We start from the raw sequence: 21053 nt of genomic DNA on the forward strand, positions 1-21053 counted from the left end.
CCCCCTTCCTGCTGCCGGAGCCCCGCCCATTCGTGTAGTACTCCTCCGGCGGGGGCCGAGTCCCGTGGAGCGCCATGCTCCTCTCCTCACGAGCCCTGCTCCGTGTGTTTACGGCCGGAGAGGAGAGGAGCGGGCTGACGACGGCGAGGTCAACAACAACACAAGGACGGACAACGACGAGCTGAAGTTCGTTTATCGAGCACCAAAACAGAGAAGCAGAGGGAGGACATGTCCTGCTGAGGCCTCAGTGAGGAGCTGAAACCGAGCCGCTCTCACAGCTAAAACATGGAGAACAGTAGCTAAAAGTGGCACAACACTAAAAAGCATAAAAAGCTCGCTAAAAGCGGCAAAATGGTAACTGAAAGCTAATGTAGCAAAAGAGTAGCTAAAGGCAATAATAGCAAAATGCCAGCTAAAAGTAGCAAAACAGTAGCTGAACGCTCATAGTAGCTAAAAGGTATAGAACAGTAGCTATAAACAACAAAAGGTCAGTCAAAAGGCTAGCTAAAAGAAGCAAAATATTAGCTAAACCCAAAACTAGAAGAACAATACCTAAAAGTTGCTAGAAGTTAAAATTAGCAAAACATTAAAGGCTAACACAAACAAAAATGCTAACTAAAAGCGGCCAAATGTTAGCTGAAAGTTAAAGTAGCAAAAGGTTATCACTAAAAGTAGCAAGACAGTATAGCTGAAAGGTACCAGTAACAAAAGGATAGCTAAATATTAAAATTAGAACAGCAGCTAAAAACAACAAAAGGTAAGCCAAAAGCAGCAAAGGGCTAGCTGAAGCCTAAAATGAATAAAAAGCTATCTAAAAGCTAAACATAAGAAAAGGATAACTGAAAACTAAAAGCAGCAAAAGGGCTGGCTAAAAGTTGCAAAACTCTCTCTAAAAGCACCAAAAGTCAAGCTAAAAGCTAAACATAGCAGAATGCTTTGTGGCTACTAAAGGTTTCATAAATAAACAAAAACAGAGCAAACATGCTAAAGCAGATTTTCAAAAGAAAGCCATGTTTTAAAGGAAATGAAGAGATCTCAATGCATGTTTGGGGGAATATTTTTGTTAAAAGAATTTTAAAAAGTATTATTTTTCAAAGCATCAAAGTCTTAGCAGCCATCTGCTGAAGGAGCCGTGCAGAAGTAGTTAGGTTGTAAAGGAGGTTGGAGAAAATGAAAAATAAAACAGGCACACAACAGTGAGAGGTGAGTCAGCATTCACACAAATAACCTTGAAAGTTTAATGTAATGTAGTTAACACCTCGTGCATTATCAGCGCCACAAATAGCCACCGACTCCTTTTGTTGTTGCGCCTTCGCAGACCCTGCCGGGTGTCACGCGCTCAGCCGTTTATCTGGAAGCCGCTCGGTGCGCGGCACGTGCGCCAGAGGCTGGAGCAGCGCGGGTCAGCCCGGTGTTTGTCTCCCCCTCCCCTCCCCCTCGCTGCTGGGCTCAAGTCCTCCTGGGGCTGTCACGTTGAGCTCCTCATGGACGGAGCGGCGGATCCCTGCCGCTGACGTCACGCGGGCGGACCAACCGGGGCTGAGGGAGCCCGGCTGGTCCCGGAGCAGGGCGGGTTATTTATAGGAGCTCCGAAACAACGGAGTCAGCAGGGAGCGGGAAGGGCTCAGGGCCCAGCAGCTTCCCGTTCAGACTGACTGCTGTCCGGCTGGGGCGCGTGTCTCTTCAGCACCTCTCGAATTCAGCTGCGGAATTAGCCAGTCATCAATGGCGGCCCGCGGCCCGCTTCCGGTCGGGAGAGTGGCGGTCACGGCCCAGGGTTTTCATGCTCAATTTTGCTTTTGAGGCACTAGGAGTGTCATTATTCTCTCCTGAACCACATACAAACAAACAAACAAAAATATACATGTTCCTGTTTTTACCTCATGTTTTAGGCAGCGTCCGTCCGTCTGTTCGCAAGATTACTTCAAAACGAATGAAACCATCAGGCAATATTGGTGGTGTCACATAAAAAACCCAAAACTGAATCCTACAATTTTTCATTGACGGTATGACCTTTGGTGGAGGTTTGTCCTCTGAATGCTTATTTTCCCCCAATATTTAGAACAAATATATATTAAATACACACACACACACACACATTCTGCCAATCATATTCACACTGTGCAAATACGCCTCCACAATTACAGACTGTCACAATAAATCTGATTAAAATAAATATATTAAATGTAGAAATGCTAATCTAATCTAAATATTTCATCAATTATTATTATTACTTATATCTACACCAATAATAATAATAATAGAAAGTCTCGGATGTTGATTTATAAAATTGTCTGCTCAGTTCCCCCCACAGCAGGTTATAGTTCTAATATATTTAACCAATGACAACCGTGTTCACTCTCTAAACGATGAAGATGAACACTCTTATTTCATTTCCACATCGCCCATTTCAAGCTGTGAAAGGTCTGTTGGAAACATTGTTTAATAGTAAGTAAACTGTTTTACAAGCTGACGTTAATTCAAAAGGATTTGACATATTTTAACGTCTTCCACGATAGTCGTGCAAGATGGGGGGAGGGGGGGATAAATTATTCATTTTAAATCACTACAAAATTGTGGTATGACTCAGACACACTTGCATTTTAAGTAACACAAAAATATGTGAGCTAATGAAGTTTGGCATCAGTTTCTCAGAAAGATGGGTTCAAGTTCAGTTTTGACTCTTCTTCAACACAGACCGGTGAGAAAACGTTTCAAATCCAACCACACACGCACGTTCCGCTGAGGGGTTTGAATAAACCGTGATGTTGTCAAGTTATCATCTGAACCCAAATACTGAAACTGCAACGTTAACCTTTGATCATTGACAGTAAAACATTGTCCATTTTTGTACAAAAACATATTTTGTCCATTCAGACTCCACCAGTTAACATTAGGTTTTATTTCTAAGATGCTAATGAGCAAATTTATATAAACACCAAACTGAAAATGGTAAAACAGCAGCATTAATATAAAATCAGTAATTTATGGGGAATAGATAATTATTATTATTATATTTTCAAACTAAAAACACTCTTTAAAGGCATGCTTAAAATATATCTGTTTTAAAAGCAAGAGTTTAATATAACAAAATCAATAAATACAGCACAAATAAAAGAGGATTACATTCATTTTAATAAATAATTCTACATTAATATACAAATTGACATTTTTTAAGTTCCCTATTCTTAACATTCTGGGGTAATATTTTTCTGTCCATCTTATTTTTCTATACAAAAGCAAAAGGTACATTAAGTAACAAACTTTATATACATATAGTTAAAAAACAAACAAACAAAAAAAACATTCATAGCATGAAAAGGCAACTAAAAAGTTACACTTGGACAGAAAAAAAACAACGTGTTAACAGAAGCAGCTACACTTGATTAGACAAAAAAAAAGGTGCTAAAGTAAGTAAATCATAGCATATTTGTTACCAAAGAAACTACGTGATTCCTGAGCAAATCCTAATAGCGTCGGAGCCACCGAGGGAAAGTTTAAACATCGTTTTCAATTTCTGTTACAACTCAGTTAAATAAGAAAGCTAATCTCATAAACTAAGTTAGCAGTGACATATGACTGTTTGACACATACAGGCGGAAGTAAACTACCTTTATATTGCTCTCGTACAATATACTACCTACAGAGTGCAGAAGTCATAAAACTATGAGCATTTTGGAGACTTATAGAAAGAATTCATTCAGCTTATTGTATCATCTAGGTTTCTGTATAAGTACAAACAATTAACACGCTAATTAGCAAGTGCCAAAAACTAAACCGGTGGATTTAAACAACAGATAAAACTTAAATTTACACACCTAATAGGTTGCATATTTAAGTTATTGTATTGCACATACAAAAATAAGACATTGAATACTGCTCATAGTGTCAGGAATATAAATAGAAAAGCTTAAAAAAAAAATTTATTATGATTCAAGTTCGACTCTTAAAGGCCATGTGTTGAGAATTCCAATTCTTTTGTGCACAAAAAAACCAAAACAAACAAAAATAAACATTTGGCACCAATCCCAGTAGATTTAACCATAAAAGGAGGGTGTTACTTCCTGGAGTAACACCTGCGTGGGGCAGAGCTACACATCGCCTTATAACTAACTATATTACAGTGTTTTCCTACCGTTTTAAGGTACTTTCACACTCAGCACCACGTAGATTAGATGGGAGAGGTCGACGCGGCACGGCGCAGCTCCGGTGGTGGCGCCGGCGGGCCTCACGCGGGCTGCTGGGGGTTGACGTTCATGTGCTGAGGGTGTCCCAGCAGGCCGATCCTCTGCTTCTGCTTCCTCTGCTCGGTCATCTGGAGAGGAAAGAGAGGCGAGACTCGTACATGTCCTCCTGCTAAAAAAACCTAAAACACACGCAGCCTCTGCTGATCTATCGCCCGCATCGATTCACTTTCGGGCGCCGCTGTGCGGAAGCCGAACGGCTGCAGCGCAAACTCGGCATCTGAAACCGATCCTTCTCAAATCCGGACAGCTTCGTCATGCACCGTTCTGGGCCTTGTGACGGAAACGGCAGAATACAGGCGACTAATACTGAAACCGAGTGGATTAGAATTTCAGAGATCAAGCAAAACACGAGTCATAACACGGGCGCTAACCTTTACACCAGTTGGAACCGGAGCTACCTCTTCTGGTCAGAATCAACTTGAACATGAGGTTGTGATTTGCACCACAGCACTGAAACACATCAATATTAAAAGCGAGACGACGGAGTGGTCCTGCAATGAGTGTTCTGGGAGAAATAATTCTGTGTATAGGGACTTTAGACAAAACCATCATTTAGGCACACCGGCTGGACAGATTCAGCGCGACTAGCAGGAGAGCGGCATCTCTTTCCGCAAAACAGTTTTCTGATTAATCCGATTTCCTTTGGTGTGACCCAATAACAGAGAGAGCTCACAGCACAATTTACTTTTTGTCCTCCTTTCTATGAATCGAGGTTGATTGCTTCTTTGGAAAGCAGCACATTTATATTCATCAAATCTCGATGCACAATAGAGCTTTTTAAACACACAGAGTCACCGCCATTTGTGGTGGGCAAGGTCGATTAGCTGTGGCAGCCATCTTAATTTGGGTTGACCCCAAATGTTAGCAAGCTGTAGATCTACAGCCAATAAGTACCGTCTGAAGGTTTCGCTCAATTCTACCCAGACGGTGCTGATTTTAGCAGCTAATTGTGAGCAAAGATGTTGCGCAATGTGTAGAGATCAGAATGTGTGTTGAGAATGACTTCCGGCTACCACCGCATTTACCACACAGCAAGCTTTAGCTCGATATCTGTGAAGTCGGCTGAGTCACAGCCATTCTACAGAAGTTTCATCAAAACCCTGCTCTGCAGCGGGTGATAAGAAATCCAAACAGGGCCGAGAAGCGTCGAACGTGGAGTGAAATGTGACCGAATGTTAAGTGTGTCCTTCGCAGGGTTCGGCAACACAACAATCATTTCCTCTGTCTGGGTCAAAGTGTCTTGGAAAACGCTCACTTCTGCAAAGATAGTTCTCATTTTAAGGGTAAGGACGTTTTTAACAAATCGGTTTACTAGAAGTAGTGGATTGCAGCGGTTGTGCAACTGGAGGCATATGTGCAGCATCAGCAACATGTCGCCTTTGCGGGATCAAATTTAAACACCGAAATAGTTTTAAAAATATCAGTCGTTTCTTACAGTGGGAAACAGGTTTTCTAATTGAGTCTGGCCACTGGCCAGTCCGCAATGAAGTCCAGAGTAACTAAAGACAAGCTGTTGGTGAATGATGAAAGTAAAATGAGATTGAAAGCTTCACAAGCTGTGCACTGAACTATGACTCACTGTCTTTTGCATTTAGTAAGCTCTGCATTTAAAAGGTCAACGGGCGGCAAACAAACAAACCAAGAGTGACGCCGGGTGTCCGCGTCTGTCAGGAAGACGTCTGTATTCTCTGTCCTCATATTTTCCCCAACAGTGAGGCGTCAGACAGGCCTAATTCTGCCCCCCACCCCCACCACCCCGGTGTTCAAACCAACCTGCTCTTTGAGCTCGGTCAGCTGGCCCGACAGGTTGGTCACCAGCTTCATGGTGGACTCCAGTTTCTCCTGCAGGTTTCTGATTTCGTTCTGCTCACCGTCCGCGTCGCTGCTCACCAGGGACATGGCTCGCATTCGTGGAAACCAGTCCAAGTTGTGATCCTGGCAAACACAAAGAGCCGCAGCGTAAGGTTACTCAAAAACACAGCTTTAACGGACAGCGCGCCCTCTGTGCGGCGCGTTCCTCAACATGCTGCGTTTTCTAGGAAGGGACTGCTTTTAATGTGAGCTAGTTTATTAGGTCAAAAGTGCTTCACGTTACAGGACAAACGCTGTTCCGCTTGATCCGTCTTCTCAGGCCTAATCTCCTTTAGCCACATGCAGTGATTTCAATCAAATGACTCACGATGGGACTTTCCATATTAGAATCACATGGGATGCGCGCAAATTCTTGAAATCACTTAAGACGGGCGGTTCACTCAGCAGTGATACGTTCATGTCACGCAGTCCTACAAAACACACAATAAAGCTGGCAAACTGACAAAACTCCAAACCGATGCAGAACCTTCCTCACTCATGCAGCGCGCTGAGATTCAAACACTTCGGTGCCCTTGTCTGGGAAGTCCCGGGACGACCAGCAGTCCCAGATAAAGGCTGGCAGGAGCTGCGGCAGCACGCTTGTGATGAGTTTCTTTAAAGAGAGGTGTGAGCGTGAAGCTTAATAAATGAAGGGACGAAATGTCTGAAGACTGGAAGGAAGTGCTACAGCTCGGCAATCACAGAATTCTCTGAAAAGATAAGAGCCAATCGCTTGGCCCTTTGCATGAATTCCTATGACATTTTGGAGATTGGAGCCATTTCACTCAGTTGAGGAAATAAGCAATTCATGTTTAAGTTTTTAGCCTGAAAGGTGACGAGTTCAGTCAACAAAGTATGGTTATCGTAGGGTTTTGTTCCTCTGATAAAACATGAGCACAACAGAAAATCATAAAACTATTATTCTATGTAATCTACTGCATTTCTTTAATGTGTAATTACTCTTTTTTTTTTTTTAAACAATAATGATGTTCATTTATTCAGCCAGGACTAGAGCCATTAAGATTTTAGATTTAAATACAATTGGCAAAAAAACAAAAAAAAAACAGTAATTTATAAAATGTGTCGAGATGAGGAGTTCCTACGTCTGCAGTTGCATTCTCTCACTTTCATCTGTGTGCTTGACTACTACGAGCCACCGGTACCATCTCTGTGAACAGGCCAGTCATGTAAAAACACGTTTGTTTCTTTCCCGGCGCCGTCGCTGAATCTCCTCCACGTTGACTCGGCAATCTGGACTGGGCGTTCCGTTCCTCACGTTTCCACGACGTTCCGCATCTAATGCGCCGAGTGTGAAAGTACCTTCAAAAACGGGAGGGACGCACTGTGATATGGTTAGTGTTAGGGTGATGTGTAGCTCTAGCCCCGCGTTCTGAATCAGCCAAGTCGATCAGTCCGTGGCCCGCGGAGCAGAAGAGACAGCGTTGCATAGCCGCGGTGGCGCTGTGGTCGCTGGCTGGGAACAGTGCAGCGCAAAACAAAGGGACTAAAAAGTCCCTGGGTTTCAGCGGTCGATTTGGAGACAGTGGGGCAAGTGAGGTGGCCGTGCACGCCGCAAACCACTCCTAGGTCAGACGGCAGCCAAAGGGGATTTACACAACACTAAGATAATGAAAAGCACACAGTCATTCTGAGAGGAGGAGAAGACGACTGTGAGCATGTTCCACTTCCTGAATGCGAAGTGACAGAGGTTGTGTTTACCTAGTTTGCCTGCCCCCCCCTTCCCTTTATCAAACACACATGCTGAATTTACAGTACAGTCATGTCCTTCAATTTGGCAGTCTTGCCACTTTACAGAATACCTAAATGGAAACAACTAAGATGTTTTTATGTATAGACATAATAAGAAAGTCATGCCTACGTCGTAGAAATACTAAGCCTGCAGAGAAGCCACAGTATCTTTTGAACAGGCCAAATTATTAGTGCTGTCAGGCCACCAGTATGATAATAAAGCAACAACTCATTTGACCTCAGTGGGTGCCGTCTCATCTCTGAGCAGAAGATGCTTTTGTTGCACAGGTATGAATACAAGGACACCTCAGATTTATGGGTAGTTTGACCACACTGAGGAATCACTTTTTCATTCCACTCAGGCTGCCAGCTCTGACACGCTAATGTCCACCAGACACAGCAGCTGATGGTGGACGTTGCTGCCTAAAACAGGTGTTCTTGTTACCCCACCAGGAACTGAAGGTTGGTCAGTTCTGTGGACACTGGCCCTTCATACTGCCTCCGTCTCTTTCCTTCCTCCTCTCTTCTTCTCAGTGATTTGCAGGGACGGCTGGTATCTGTGGGCTAGTAGGGCTAAGCCCTCCCTGGTGTTTACAATAATAAAAAAAACCCTAATAATTAAAAATTAAAAAAAAAGTATTAAAAATAATAAAAAAGAATATATCATACTTTGTGAAAATATTCAGAGTTCCAATCTATCATTGACTTCATTAGCAGAATCCATCATTACAAAAACAAACTTGGAAGAATGATGAAGTATTGCCTACATTTGTTTTTAAAGTAAGTCCTTGTGAGTATTTCAGAACAACACTGACTAATGGACCAACAATGATGGTTTATTCAGACAAAAAGTGACAAATAAAAGTGAATGCAAGTTTTTTTTTGTGCCGGTGCCTTTACATTTCTTCAACATTTTTTTTTTGCCATTCTTTTTCAGGATGGTCTAGTTCAGCATATGACTTAAGACCAGCTTGCACCTTTAAGGGGGACGAGTACAAACTGCCTGCGGCCAAAGCCACATGGGGAAAATGCACGTATTTTAGATCAAACTTCACACTCTTACCAGTTTTGTGTGTGCTTTTGTGAGCTCTAAGGCTAGGTGTTGCACAATTTAATTTCACATACAAATAGCATGAATGTTTTCCATCCGCTCCACTCCCAAATTCAGTTTTTTGTCCGATTTGTCTCAATCCAACCAGTTTCATTCCTTTCATTTCTCGTGAAGCAATACGGAGACAGCCCACACTTGACCACGCTGGCGTGCATCAGTCAGTTTGTGCAATTTTTTTGGGGGAAAATTGTGAGTATTGTAGGAATTCCTAACTGCACGTCTGAATAATTTAATATTATATTTCAGTCAAAGTCAATAAATCAAACCTTAAAGTTGTAATTTCAACCACATATTGTTTTAAATAAACTGTGTTTCTGTCCAAATAGGAGCTGCATGTATGTGAACACAGTTCTACAGTATCTCTGCATTTTTTAAAAACATTAACTTACGCAAAATATTTCAAATGAATTCATTAAAATTGTTTTTTTTGTTACAAATCGACTGAAGAAAACGTACACGAATTTGACCAAAGTAGGATTTAAATTAAATGACAATATGTTCATAGTAATTTTATGGTGCTACTATTCTCCCTCAAAATCAAAATTAACCACAACAAAGATCACTGGATTCATTCTGAAATTAACCTGATTTAGCCTTAACAGAAAAAGAAAGAACGAAAAAAAAAAAAAAAAAAGCAGCACACGTTTATTTGACGACATTGTCGCCGGCAGCCTGGCCCTCTTTCCATCTCCAGTGCCTATAAATGAAAGCGCTTCCAGTAAACTGATAAGTGCAGACACAATTTAAGACTCAACAACCCGCCGGTTCGATGGAAATGACGGAAGTACATTTTTCATTATTAAAACCGCACGGGCCGTGACAGAGAAACAGGATGCCGTGTGGTTAAAACAGCAACAGAAAACGTCACAGTCATGCCACAAGCCACCTGATGCATCCCACTCAATCTACAAATATTCAAATGTATGCTGAAAGAAAAAAAAAAAACCCCAAAAACAAACAAACAACAAAACCCATCAAAGGACTGAAAATGCGAAAAGTTAAAGTTTTTTTTTTTCCCCCCAGGCTGGCGCCAGATAGACAAATGTTTTGCAAGTTTATAGACGTTTTTCAAAAAGCAGAGGCGTCTTTCAGTGTCAGACAAAATAGGATTTAGGGCAATGAGTGTGAACAATGCATCATCTTTTTACACCTTAGATGTGACATTTCACCCAGAGACGTCCACCTTTGACGTCAGTCCCAGTCATTGTCAGAGTAGTCTGACTTCACCACCCCCCCCACCCCCTTCTGCTTTTATCGCTTCTTCCACGTAACAGTGCCATCAAAAAAAATCGAAACAACGGTGGGAGAGAAGCTGAGCAGATTAAAAAAAAACAAAAACAAAACAAGACAAATCAAACGCTTCAGCGCATATTACACTTCGGGTGATTGTCACAGCGAAGTACTGACTGTACGAGAAATGTGCTTAAAAAGTGTAAACCATTCAGCAGCGCCACATTCTTCACAAAGATGCATTTCAACGCAGTTTGTTTTTTTTTTCCTCCGAACTGAAACAGGGAAATTTAGTCATCTGACCGACAGAAGGGTCTTGTTTGATTTAAAAAATTAAAAATGTCTGAAATTATTAAATTATTCTTGTTCTAGTGTCAAGGTTTTGTAAGCTATTAAAAAGTGACTCTAGCCAGCGAGATGACATCTACATCCAAACACAAAGTACATGGAAAGGAGTTGCATCAGAAAAACAAAAATACTTTTAGTTCAAGAAATCAGAGAGACATTTCAACCGATTCTTATTTTTGTGACAGAAAATAAAAGCAGCCAGATTAATCCTGAAGTTTGTTATGATTCAACAAATTCAAGCAAAGATGAATGATCAGCTGCACGAAACGGCTTGTTGAATATACAAAATATATTCAAAAATCAAACAGCTTTGTTGTAATAAAGAAGTTCCTTTCTTGTGCCTTAATATATCTGGGCTGAGTCATAACCTTTTAGGATCAAATCATATTATTATTATTATTATTTATTCAGGTAAGATTTCCTTCAATTAACTCAGTCAGACTAATTGTATTTGGTAACATTTAAAACATAGACAAATTAAGTTAAACTCTTCAGTGAAACAAAAAGGAAGTTTTTTTCTATAAACAAAACATTTTAGTTTCTTGTGTCAGTCTTGTTGGAATAAAAAACACAAAAAAACAGATGAAACTATAAAACAAGAATACAGGGATGATTAAACCTGGCAACATACATACGACATATTTAAAATGTATATAAAGAAAAAAAAAAAATCAGTAAAAGTATTCAATACTTTTAAGTGCCACCTGCTAATATTCAAAGCTTCTTCTCCACAGACGTGTTCAAAGTATTCTGATGTAAATATATAATATATAACCAGATATTTACATTTTCAAAACTGAGGTAAAATTTAGTTCAATTTTAGGCATCCTTTTTATCCTAACACACCTTCATGTGCTATGAGCAGATGTCAGATTTTACAGTTTAAGAACTTTCTACTCTGTTCTGTTTGATGCATAATCAGAACGAGATGCACCATGGCTTTAGCAGTTTAAAGAGCCCATCCAACTCGATGGTGAATGGTTGATGCGACAACATTCTTAGGCCCGGTTTACACAACGCTGAACATTTCCGTTTCGATTCGGCCGTTTGTCTACAGGACGACGGCGATCGGATTCTCCGACACCGAAACCTTTTTGAACCCAGGTATTAAAGAGGAAGTTTTTGGAGACACCTGGTATCAGTGTGACTTATTGTGCACTATGGATGGCTGCAGTCGATGAGTTTTTTTTCCTGTGCTTGCGCGAGTAGATAACAACAGCAACAACGGCAGATAGTGGAGTGCTGTTTGTGGCGGTCACCCTTTCCAATGTGCAGCAGCAACCCGGCCATGAAAACGTGGAAGTTTCCCTCAAGGAGATCTCCAGGAGATCACTCAGGTATCAACAGGCCCTTAGTTTGTAATTTTAACAAAAGTTACATTAGAGTTGATAATGACAATGTGCATTTATTTGATTAATTTCTGAAAGCGATACCATGTTGCCTTTAAATGAAAATGTTTGCACCCCCACTTGAAATGTATTTTTTGGTGGAGTTTTCGAAGGCTAAAGTACTCTGAGTAAACTACCTGATTGGAGCCTGATTGATCTGTATTTCACTTCACTTTGTGAGGATAAAACAACAAGCCCACACAGCCACAGACAAATAAAAACTGAACAAAAGCTGCAGGGTGAAAAGCCATTCCTGGTGATATCCTGAGGCTTCTCGACAAAGTGACAAAACCAACATTTTAGTAACTTCTCCAAACACATTTAGACTAAAAAAGGAGCCAACCTTCTTCAAAGTCAGTGCAAACAGTAAATATAATAATCGTCACATTTAGTAACTTTCAACCATTTTTAAACCTTTAATCTGGGTTCTACAAAGTAGTTTTGTTTCTCTTTCACCTATTTAAACAAACAAGCAGCATTTAATAATTATTTGCAGTCTGTGCAGGCAGCACACTTTGTCTGCCACAAACAGATGACACGGTCGGGGCTTTTGTGTCGTTCCAAAGAAAAACTTCAAGACACGGCCGAGCTGGGAATAAAAATCCTGACTGCACAAACAGGAAGCCGACCATTCCACCGCTGATCCACGGCTCACGCTACAGTGCTTTATGAATAACTTAAATGTTAAAATCCTCTAAAGCCAAGAGACTGCACTTTATGTCCAGCTTTAAACATGTCTTCCTGTTGAAAATGTTGTGAATTGATTTGGATGAACATTTTAGCATTGAATCTTTATAATTATAAAAATAACTGCTGAATGAAGTTCTTTTTTTGGTATTTCTACATTTGACCAAAAACATCTAAAAACAGCTGAAGAAACAGTTGCAAATGCTACAGCGTAACCTCCTCAAATATTATAAGAAATGTGATTTATAAAGCTAGTTTAGAAAACATTACAATTGTTTTTGGTCCACTCAGACTAAAGTAGAGCGGACGAGGACATTCTGAGTGAAAGCGTTGCACGTGGAGGTGAGAATTAACACTCAGGGTGACTGAAATCACCTGACAGGTCATCGGGGTCTGCTCCTCTCAGCTGGAATGCTGCTCTGCAACCCCCCCCAGATTCAGTTTGGCTCCACGGGGCGTAAGGTTAATGAGGAAGAGGAGACGAGGGGTTTATTCTAAATCAGGTGACTCCTCACAAGACTGCAGAAGTCGAAACAAAAGGGAAGAAAGTGGGCTAAATCTAATAATAAACCGCCAGAAACTGACAAGTGCGTCAAGGAAGCAACCACTTCACAAAACGGGGCTTTCCTTTTGGCAGTTCAAAAGTTTTCTAATGGTGCTCATGCCATGGGTCTGATGCAACAATCCACCAGTAACGAAATTTGTGCATCTATAAAATGAAACTGAGCACGAAGAAAATGTAATCAGCACGCAAATACCAGGACAACAAATAGTTCTAAGCGTTTCCGTGTTTCTGATGCCCAAATGGTGACTAGTAGATGTAAACCGGCGAACATACGGGTGCGTTTAATTGATAAAGACTGGTTTGAGCTTTCAGAACACAAAACAGACTCCATCTGAGCCGACTGACGTGATCACTTGGCGGTGGGGGTAATATAACTCAGTCTGTGTTCAAACAAGTTGCTGCAATAAGTTCTGTGCAACCAAAGTCTTGTAAACTTGAATGCAAGGGTCAGAAAACGCCAGAGTTCTCCGGGTGAGATAAATAACCTCAGAAAAAGCCGTAACAGCAGCTAAAACAGTGTGTAACTTTGAAAATCAAGTCTTCAGGACACGTTTGGTTTAAAACAGAAAAGAAAAACTAATAAAGCTCTAACATCTAAGCATTTTGATTAGTCTGTGCTTCCCAGCTGCATGTAAGGAAACTGAGTGACCAAAAAGAAAACATTTTGCAAGCACATACAATTTTTATTTATTTATTTTTTGCTAAAGTTGGTCATGTGTAAAACTGTAAAAATCTTATTTTTAATTTTATTAAAATTCCTGAACACACGGTAAGCCTTTTAGTTTGTGGGGGGGGGGGGGAATGAAAAACTTTTTTAGGAGTACTCATATGTCAGTTTACCAATAAAAAGAGGGATGAATATGTAAATTAAAACGTTATGTGTAGGAGAGCCGGGGAGGTAAAAAAGGGGCCGAATGCACGTGCGTGAAAACATCCTTACCCTGATCATTTCGGCCACGTAGCTTTCGGGCCCCGTGAACTCTGTGGAGTCCTTCACCTTCACCAGGACGATGAAGAACAGGTAGTGCCACATGTTGTGCTCAACTTTGATGTGTTCTTCAAAAGTGACCGTCTTATTATCGAACTTGTCTCTCTCCAAGCCTGAGGAAGGAAGAACATCCCCCCCACACACACAACAGACCAAATAAACATTACTCTCAGTTCTTAGGAAGAGTGAAGAAACAAGCGGCCTTGTTGGAACATGACGTCATTGTTCTTGTGACCTAAATGAGTGTGGTTGAGAAAATAAGAGGAAATGGGTCATGTGGAAATGGGCAGACGAAACGTCAGAGGTGAGAGTTGCTCAGAATGGGATTTCTTCTTTTGTTGCTCTCCCAACTAAATCCCAGGGATCCACGCAGAGGCTTGAGCTGGGCTTCTAAGTGAGGAATAAACCTTAGCAGATGTGTCCAGCACAAAGCAGAAAGTCTGACCGCTTTATTCGAAAGAAATGTCAATAAGTGACTGAGTGTGTGTACAGCCTAACGTGGTCAAGCCTCATATGGCAACAGGAAGAAACACTCCTCCTCCACAGCAGCACCTTCCGTGACTAACCCTTCATTCTGGGAAGAGGAGGCGTTGTGCTTTGCTTTTTTTTTCTTTTTTTTTAACACAGAAAAACAGCCCCCATTTTTGCAAACAGCCCTGATGGGAATCTGTTACACAGCCGCCTCATGCTCGATTGAGAGCATGCACGGGGCAGACCACTCTTTTTTGATTTCCATTTATTTTATCTGCGAGTCTCAACATTTCCGCCCGACGGCGGCTTCATGCAACACGTCTAGCATCGACTGCAACGTCGACTCAAATTGAACTGAACACTTTTCTTTTTTAAGCAACTGATGAGACAGCGCGACTACTATAAGGCACTGGTGGGAAAAAAAAAAAGATGGTAAAATTTGTGATAAAGGCCGTGAGTCACGTTCCCGTAAGGCTGAAGATTAGAGTGAAAAAGAGCAAAACATTGTTTCAATAATAGACAAACCTAAAACTCCGACAACATTGTTTTGTTTTAAATAATTCACCGACCACAAATGAAGCACGTCGTCTTCAGGATTTCCTCTTTCTTCTGCTTCTCACTTCTCAGGTCGGCAAAGGTATCGATGATGACACCAAAGATGAGATTGAGGACGATAATGATGACCATGAAGAAGAAGAGCAAGTCATAGATGACTCTGGCTGCAAACAAAGGCTCCTGTGGGAGTCGAGAGAAAAAAAAAAAAACGTGTGATGTGAAAACCGACTGACTTCCCGCTCTTTTAATAGTCAGCCCTGAAGAGACAGCATCCATGATTTCAACAAGAAAAGAAAAAAACTAATGTTTTTCAAGACTTGAATTGTCATTTATGAAAAAAAAAGTCAAAAGTCATTTATCAGTCTTTACTGAGCTCAGATCCAGCAAAGGCAGCAGCTTTCATGGATCAAGTTCATACAGTCTTTTTTTCTCATCTTTTCCTTGTTGTGGTTGCATCAATGAGCTGGGCTCACTGTCGATGGCTTTCAAACTGTCCCTGAGCGCAGACACAGCTTTCCACTGCAGAATGAAGCCTGTTTTTAATTGCTGTGATGACTGAGGGCAATTCTTGGCTTTATCCCGTGCATACAATCTTGTCATATAATTTAGACAAAAATGTAAACTTCTTCGCAGTTCGCAATTCTTGAACTCTTCGCACACTGTTGTTGACAGACTGGAAATCCCCTGCTTATTTTTACTCATGTTACTAACTTGTAGTTTTTTAAAATCGATAATTAATTATAAATATTACACATGTAAATACTACTATTATCTCAAACTATTAGGTGCACCATTTTGCAAACAAGTATTTTTTTTCCAGCAGTGTTGTTGACCACTATGGAACTAAAATGGTCCAAAATATATATATATCTGCAAAGCTATGGGTTACCAAGATGTTGAAAACATTTTTGTAATACGTGGGAAAGAAAATCAAGTCAAGCAGTTAATATTACTTGGAAATGAGTTTGTGATCTGTGAGAATGTCAACTATTATACAGTTTTTTCTTAACTATTTCATGGCCACAGAGATGAAGACAAATTTGTTGGTACTGTTACAACAAAGTTTTGTTTTTTGCGAGAAGTGAATCAGGTCACTGCAATCGTCCGATGTATATCTGCACAAATTTACTATGTGACAAAGTAAATGAAAAATTGTGAAATTAAATGATTTGTTGTTTATTTTACAAAGATATGCAAAAAATAGTATTTGTCAGTTCCTCGAAAGAGACTGTTAATCTTTGCAGTGTAGTCATGTTTTAAACTGTTTGACCTTAATTAGCGTCACAGGGACTTAAGCTTTTAATCAGCCATTCAGCTTATTTAAAGAGAACAAACAGCCACTGGGTATTTTGTAGTTTGTTATTGTTCTGTGCAGAAAGAAACAAAGGTCTGTCTGAGCAGCTCAGAGAGAGCCCAGACCTCCACGATAAAAGGACCAAGCAGCTTCATGTTCCTCTGACCTCAGCTGACAGGAGTATTACAAACTATAAAGGTTCCTGGGACAGGAGCCAAGCTCCCAGGATGTGGACGCAAGAGGAAATGCAACCCCAGGTGGATCAGACAGATGGTGCAGACGGTAGAAAAGGAGCCGAGGAAACCATCCAAAACCACTCCAGGGTCAAAGCATATCACTTCCTGACCGCATCCTTCGATGTATTTTGAATCATACTGAGCTCCATGGAAGGAGAAGGGCTCAGCTACTGACAGAAAAACACAAACTAACCAAACAGGAACTCATCAAAAACCAGGTGGACAAAAAACTAAGTTTCTGGGAAAGATTTCTGGAACTGGTGACACAAAACTGGAGGTTTTTTGCTCCAGTTATATCATTTTATTTTTATATATATGTTGTGGAAGGGCACCAACAAATGTATCCATGTGTGTAGGACAGAATCTAATAGACTATGAAGATGTTGTGACAAATGAAGTCTGAATATATTACGTGCAGTCCAATATTTAAAAAAATAATAATCTAGTAATCACTGCTGATTTATTGTAAACAAGACAAATATAACTTAGTAGTTATGATTACTTTCTGAACGTTCCATTAAAATCTCTTCAGTGGTTCATGAGATACTTTGCTAACAGACAGACAGGCAAATAATTAAATCCACACATGGATGGCAGTGTGCAATAAGAATAAACAATAATGGTATCCAACAATGTTTTGCATTCAGGCACAGTGCTATCAATTAGAAAAATAAAAAAAAACACTTGTTTAAAATGCACTATTTAAAAAAACAAAACAAAAAAAAACTATATGCAGACATTGAGCAAGTTGTCCTTCATGCTGTTTAACCTCACGTCTTTACACGTGCTTACAACTTAATCACCACGTTGCCTTGAATTACCAACTTATGGCCACAAAATGATATTTCTCTAATGATGTCATCTGGAGTTTTAAATTGTCGCCATATCAATTCAGTCCTGTTTTTTTCCTTGTCAACTTGTTTTGGAAACAAAGCCATAATAAACAATTACAGAGCTAATCCCAGATAAAGCTGCCAACTCATCATACACAACACCATCAGTATGTCTACTTTAAGAACATTGTATAATCTTTTAAAAATAGACTCTTTAAAGACATGTTTAACTACATATTTCCATGTCATATTGTCAGTGTATATGGACAAAAATCAGGGTTAAGTAACAAAAAGCAAACATATTAATGAGTTTAAAATAAACGTAAACCTAGTATGAAAGATCCAAAACAATTTACATCCAATTTTTTTAATCTTCTGCTGTGACTAGCACAACAGGCAACTATCTAGTTGCATCCAAATTATTTGTGTCAAACAGGTCCGGACATGAGTTGCAGAAAATTTGCATGAATGGTAATCCAAGGGAGGTAAGACTGAATCGTTCGCTTGTTCCTTGAGTCAAGCTGCACATCTAAGCCGCTCAGTGATGGAGTACACGATTGTCGTTATCCTGCACGAGCTAATTTAGTTATTTGTGGAATGCTTGAGGTTACGAAAGTCTGCAATGCAGACGCCCTGGCCTTTCACCAGAGCACGTCTCTCAGTCAGACCGTCGGCAGACAAACTGCAGCCGCCGCTTCATTTCTCACAAGACGCCTCTTCTACGGCATATAAACTAGCCAAAAGTCTCATTTTCACTAACCGAATCCGATTTGTCGTGCACTTTTTTTTTTTTAAGTTGAGCAAAATTAAATGCCTGTTTCGTTTCATTAAAACATAAATTGCATTTTATCAGTTTTCTTCGTTCACTTTAATTCGGTTCAACCTAATTTATTGTCGGGGTGTGGGGCGGGCACATGTGAAACAATGACACTGTCTGTCTTGCGTTCTGCTTTTCAGGTCTGTGTAAAAACCAGAGTTTAAAGACAAAAACAGGAAAACGTCCCCCACTCCCCCTTACCACGAAGCACCACACACACACTCAATCAACCCCCCCCCTTTCAACACTTTAAGAAACTTGTGAGAGATTTCATCTTCTGGTGTTCCTGTGTTTCTGTACCTCTTTGGATGGCTTCCGCAGGACGTCCCCAACACCTCCTCCACTCCTGAGGCCGTGACTCAGCACCGTGACAATGCACATGAGTAAGGAATCACATGTTCGCTCTTTGTCCTCAATCACCACTGATGGCTGGACGGCAAGGGAAGCTATGGAGATGCAGCAAACGGTTAACGACCTATTTGAGGCTGAAAGGGAGGTTTCTTTGATCAGCTGCATTACTATAATCTGTCAACATGTTTAAAACACAAAGCCATTAAAAAAAGAAGCTTATCACGACAACAGCAAAAACAAATCCAACAAATTAAAAAGGATAACAGCATTTAGACTTCACTCCTGATACTCATTTCTTGAACAAACTGTTGAAGGTTCTGTGAGAACGCAACAGGAGTGGGAATTTTCTCACTACCCACACGAACTATACCATACTTAGCCGGTAATGATCGATTTAGAAGCTTAGACGAGGTCAGGGGTCAAGCAGCTTGAGAATTGGACATGCTTGACTGATCGGTTTTAAGGTGCTGCATGTGTTCCTGATTGAATGGTGGCTTTCCCATCGAGATCAGTCGTTTGCAAGTATTCATTGTTCGGAGTTAAAGGCTTTCTGCGCCATCCCTGAGTGGACCCATCAATCTGCCTGTACCTGATGGTATTTAATCCTTAACCTTTGAACCGTAGTCCCTCTTCAAATCCCGGGAGTCTAAACCCCCACTCCCCCCAGTGTTTCACCTAGCTTCCTGAGAGCCTGTAGCTGTTTCAGTCTCTATTGGTCGCCCAGCTGTGCAGAGCTTGGTAATTCAGGAAGTGCAAAGTCACAAAGTCCTTCACATACAAGCACAAACATACACAGACAAGCCAAAAGCACGCAGGGGTACAGAAACACTCAGGAATCTTATGCATGCACAAACATGTGGATTCAAAGTTAAAACAACTCTTCGACCCTAACACCTTCCCTCCATCACATGCACGCATACAAACTCTGACTCCCAACAAATTGAATCGAAGGCCACTGGACTTCTGTTTGGCTCCTGAAGATGTTTCGCTTCTTGTTTGAGAAGCTTGCTCAACTCAAAACTTAAAAGGTAAAAGGTTTCAAGCTCATAAACGATTGGCGGGCCTACACAGCAGAGCCCATTCTTCAGGTAAAGACCAAGGTAAGGGCACTCTTTAAAAGAAAGTAATGTTCGTATTTTAGTCAGAGAAAATAGGTGGTTTGAAGGCTTGTCTATATAAAAAAAACATACAGTAAACATAGTACCATTTCTAGAATTGGCTTCATCTACACACAAATTTAAAAAAAAAAGCCACATTGCTTAGACGTGGGGCTATGACATCATTGTTTTTCAAATGTTGTGTTTTGGGTGTCCACACAAAAATGCATGTGGCGTTCCACAATCTTTTCTCTGCGGGACCATTTTTTCCCCCAGAAACAACAGTTTCAGGACTCCTAAAACACAGTTTTTGTGTTGACGCAAGGCTAAAACAATAACCTTTTGCGTATTGACAAAACGTGTTCCTGTGACGACGGCTGCTAAGAGGAGCAAACGAGGCGATCTACGTCAAATGGAAAAGACCAAAGTTAAACAGAGGACGTCTCAAGTTTCACCTTTCCAGCACATACAATGCAGCTTTGAGTCAACTGCTCAGACAGTTTCACCCCAATTTACACCTTCATGAATGTGAACATCCAACATGTTGATCAGGTTGACGAGCTCGGTTGGTGACATCTGGAGGGAGGGGAGTGAAGAGCTCAACAACAGTTTATAAGCTTGAAACTTTGCACCTTTCAGCTTTGAACTGAGAGACTCACTGGATGGGAAGTAAAACATCTTTAAGGCCCTGTTTACATGAGAACGATCTCTGCAAATGCTAGTGTTTTTTCATGCTTATTGTGGCGAATAATCAAGAAAAAAAAGAAAAAAAAACACATTTACCTGTACATGGCTCTGCTCGTTGAATCTGCTGTAGTTTGTATGCCAGGCAGGGTTGCCAGATAAGAAATTTCAAACTATCCTATTGTCGCTTTAGATTTATTGTATTTTGACCCAAAGTATCATAAGTATCTCAGAGGGGGAGGTTGTAAGATTAGTTGTGTGCTGTGATTGGTGAACACGTGCACAGAAAAGCAGGGGGACTTAACCCTAAAACTATATTATAAAAATAGTAATTATGGTATATTTGGCAACACTCCTGCCAGGCTTTCAAGGAGGTGCACATACAGTCTGGAGTAAACAGTTTCATCCAAAGTGGTGAATACACGGACGTTTGTTTGGACCGACTGTGACCACTATAGTTGGATTGCTGCTACATGTTGAAAAGGGTGAGCAGCACAAACGGCACTCTGCTACTTGCTAGTATTAGTGTAGTTTATCTGCTCGTGCAGAAC

The 21053-nt window shown here is 40.7% G+C and overlaps 1 protein-coding gene across 8 annotated transcripts in view; it reads right to left on the reverse strand.

Moving 5' to 3' along the window:
- Positions 1 to 3116: 3116 nt before the first annotated feature.
- Positions 3117 to 21053, reverse strand: part of itpr1b (inositol 1,4,5-trisphosphate receptor, type 1b) — an 89513-nt gene continuing 71576 nt past the window's right edge. For all 8 annotated transcript variants that reach the window (XM_037975190.1, XM_017430548.2, XM_025009190.2 and 5 more), the window contains 5 exons: positions 18671 to 18816; positions 15205 to 15370; positions 14117 to 14277; positions 6021 to 6182; positions 3117 to 4315 (listed from right to left, as the gene is read on the reverse strand). In XM_037975190.1, the coding sequence (XP_037831118.1) occupies positions 4229 to 4315; positions 6021 to 6182; positions 14117 to 14277; positions 15205 to 15370; positions 18671 to 18816 (722 nt within the window). In that variant the 3' untranslated portion in view covers positions 3117 to 4228. The remainder of the gene's footprint in view (positions 4316 to 6020; positions 6183 to 14116; positions 14278 to 15204; positions 15371 to 18670; positions 18817 to 21053) is intronic.

This window comes from Kryptolebias marmoratus, linkage group LG4, assembly GCF_001649575.2.
Source record: "Kryptolebias marmoratus isolate JLee-2015 linkage group LG4, ASM164957v2, whole genome shotgun sequence".
Classification (NCBI taxonomy): domain Eukaryota; kingdom Metazoa; phylum Chordata; class Actinopteri; order Cyprinodontiformes; family Rivulidae; genus Kryptolebias; species Kryptolebias marmoratus.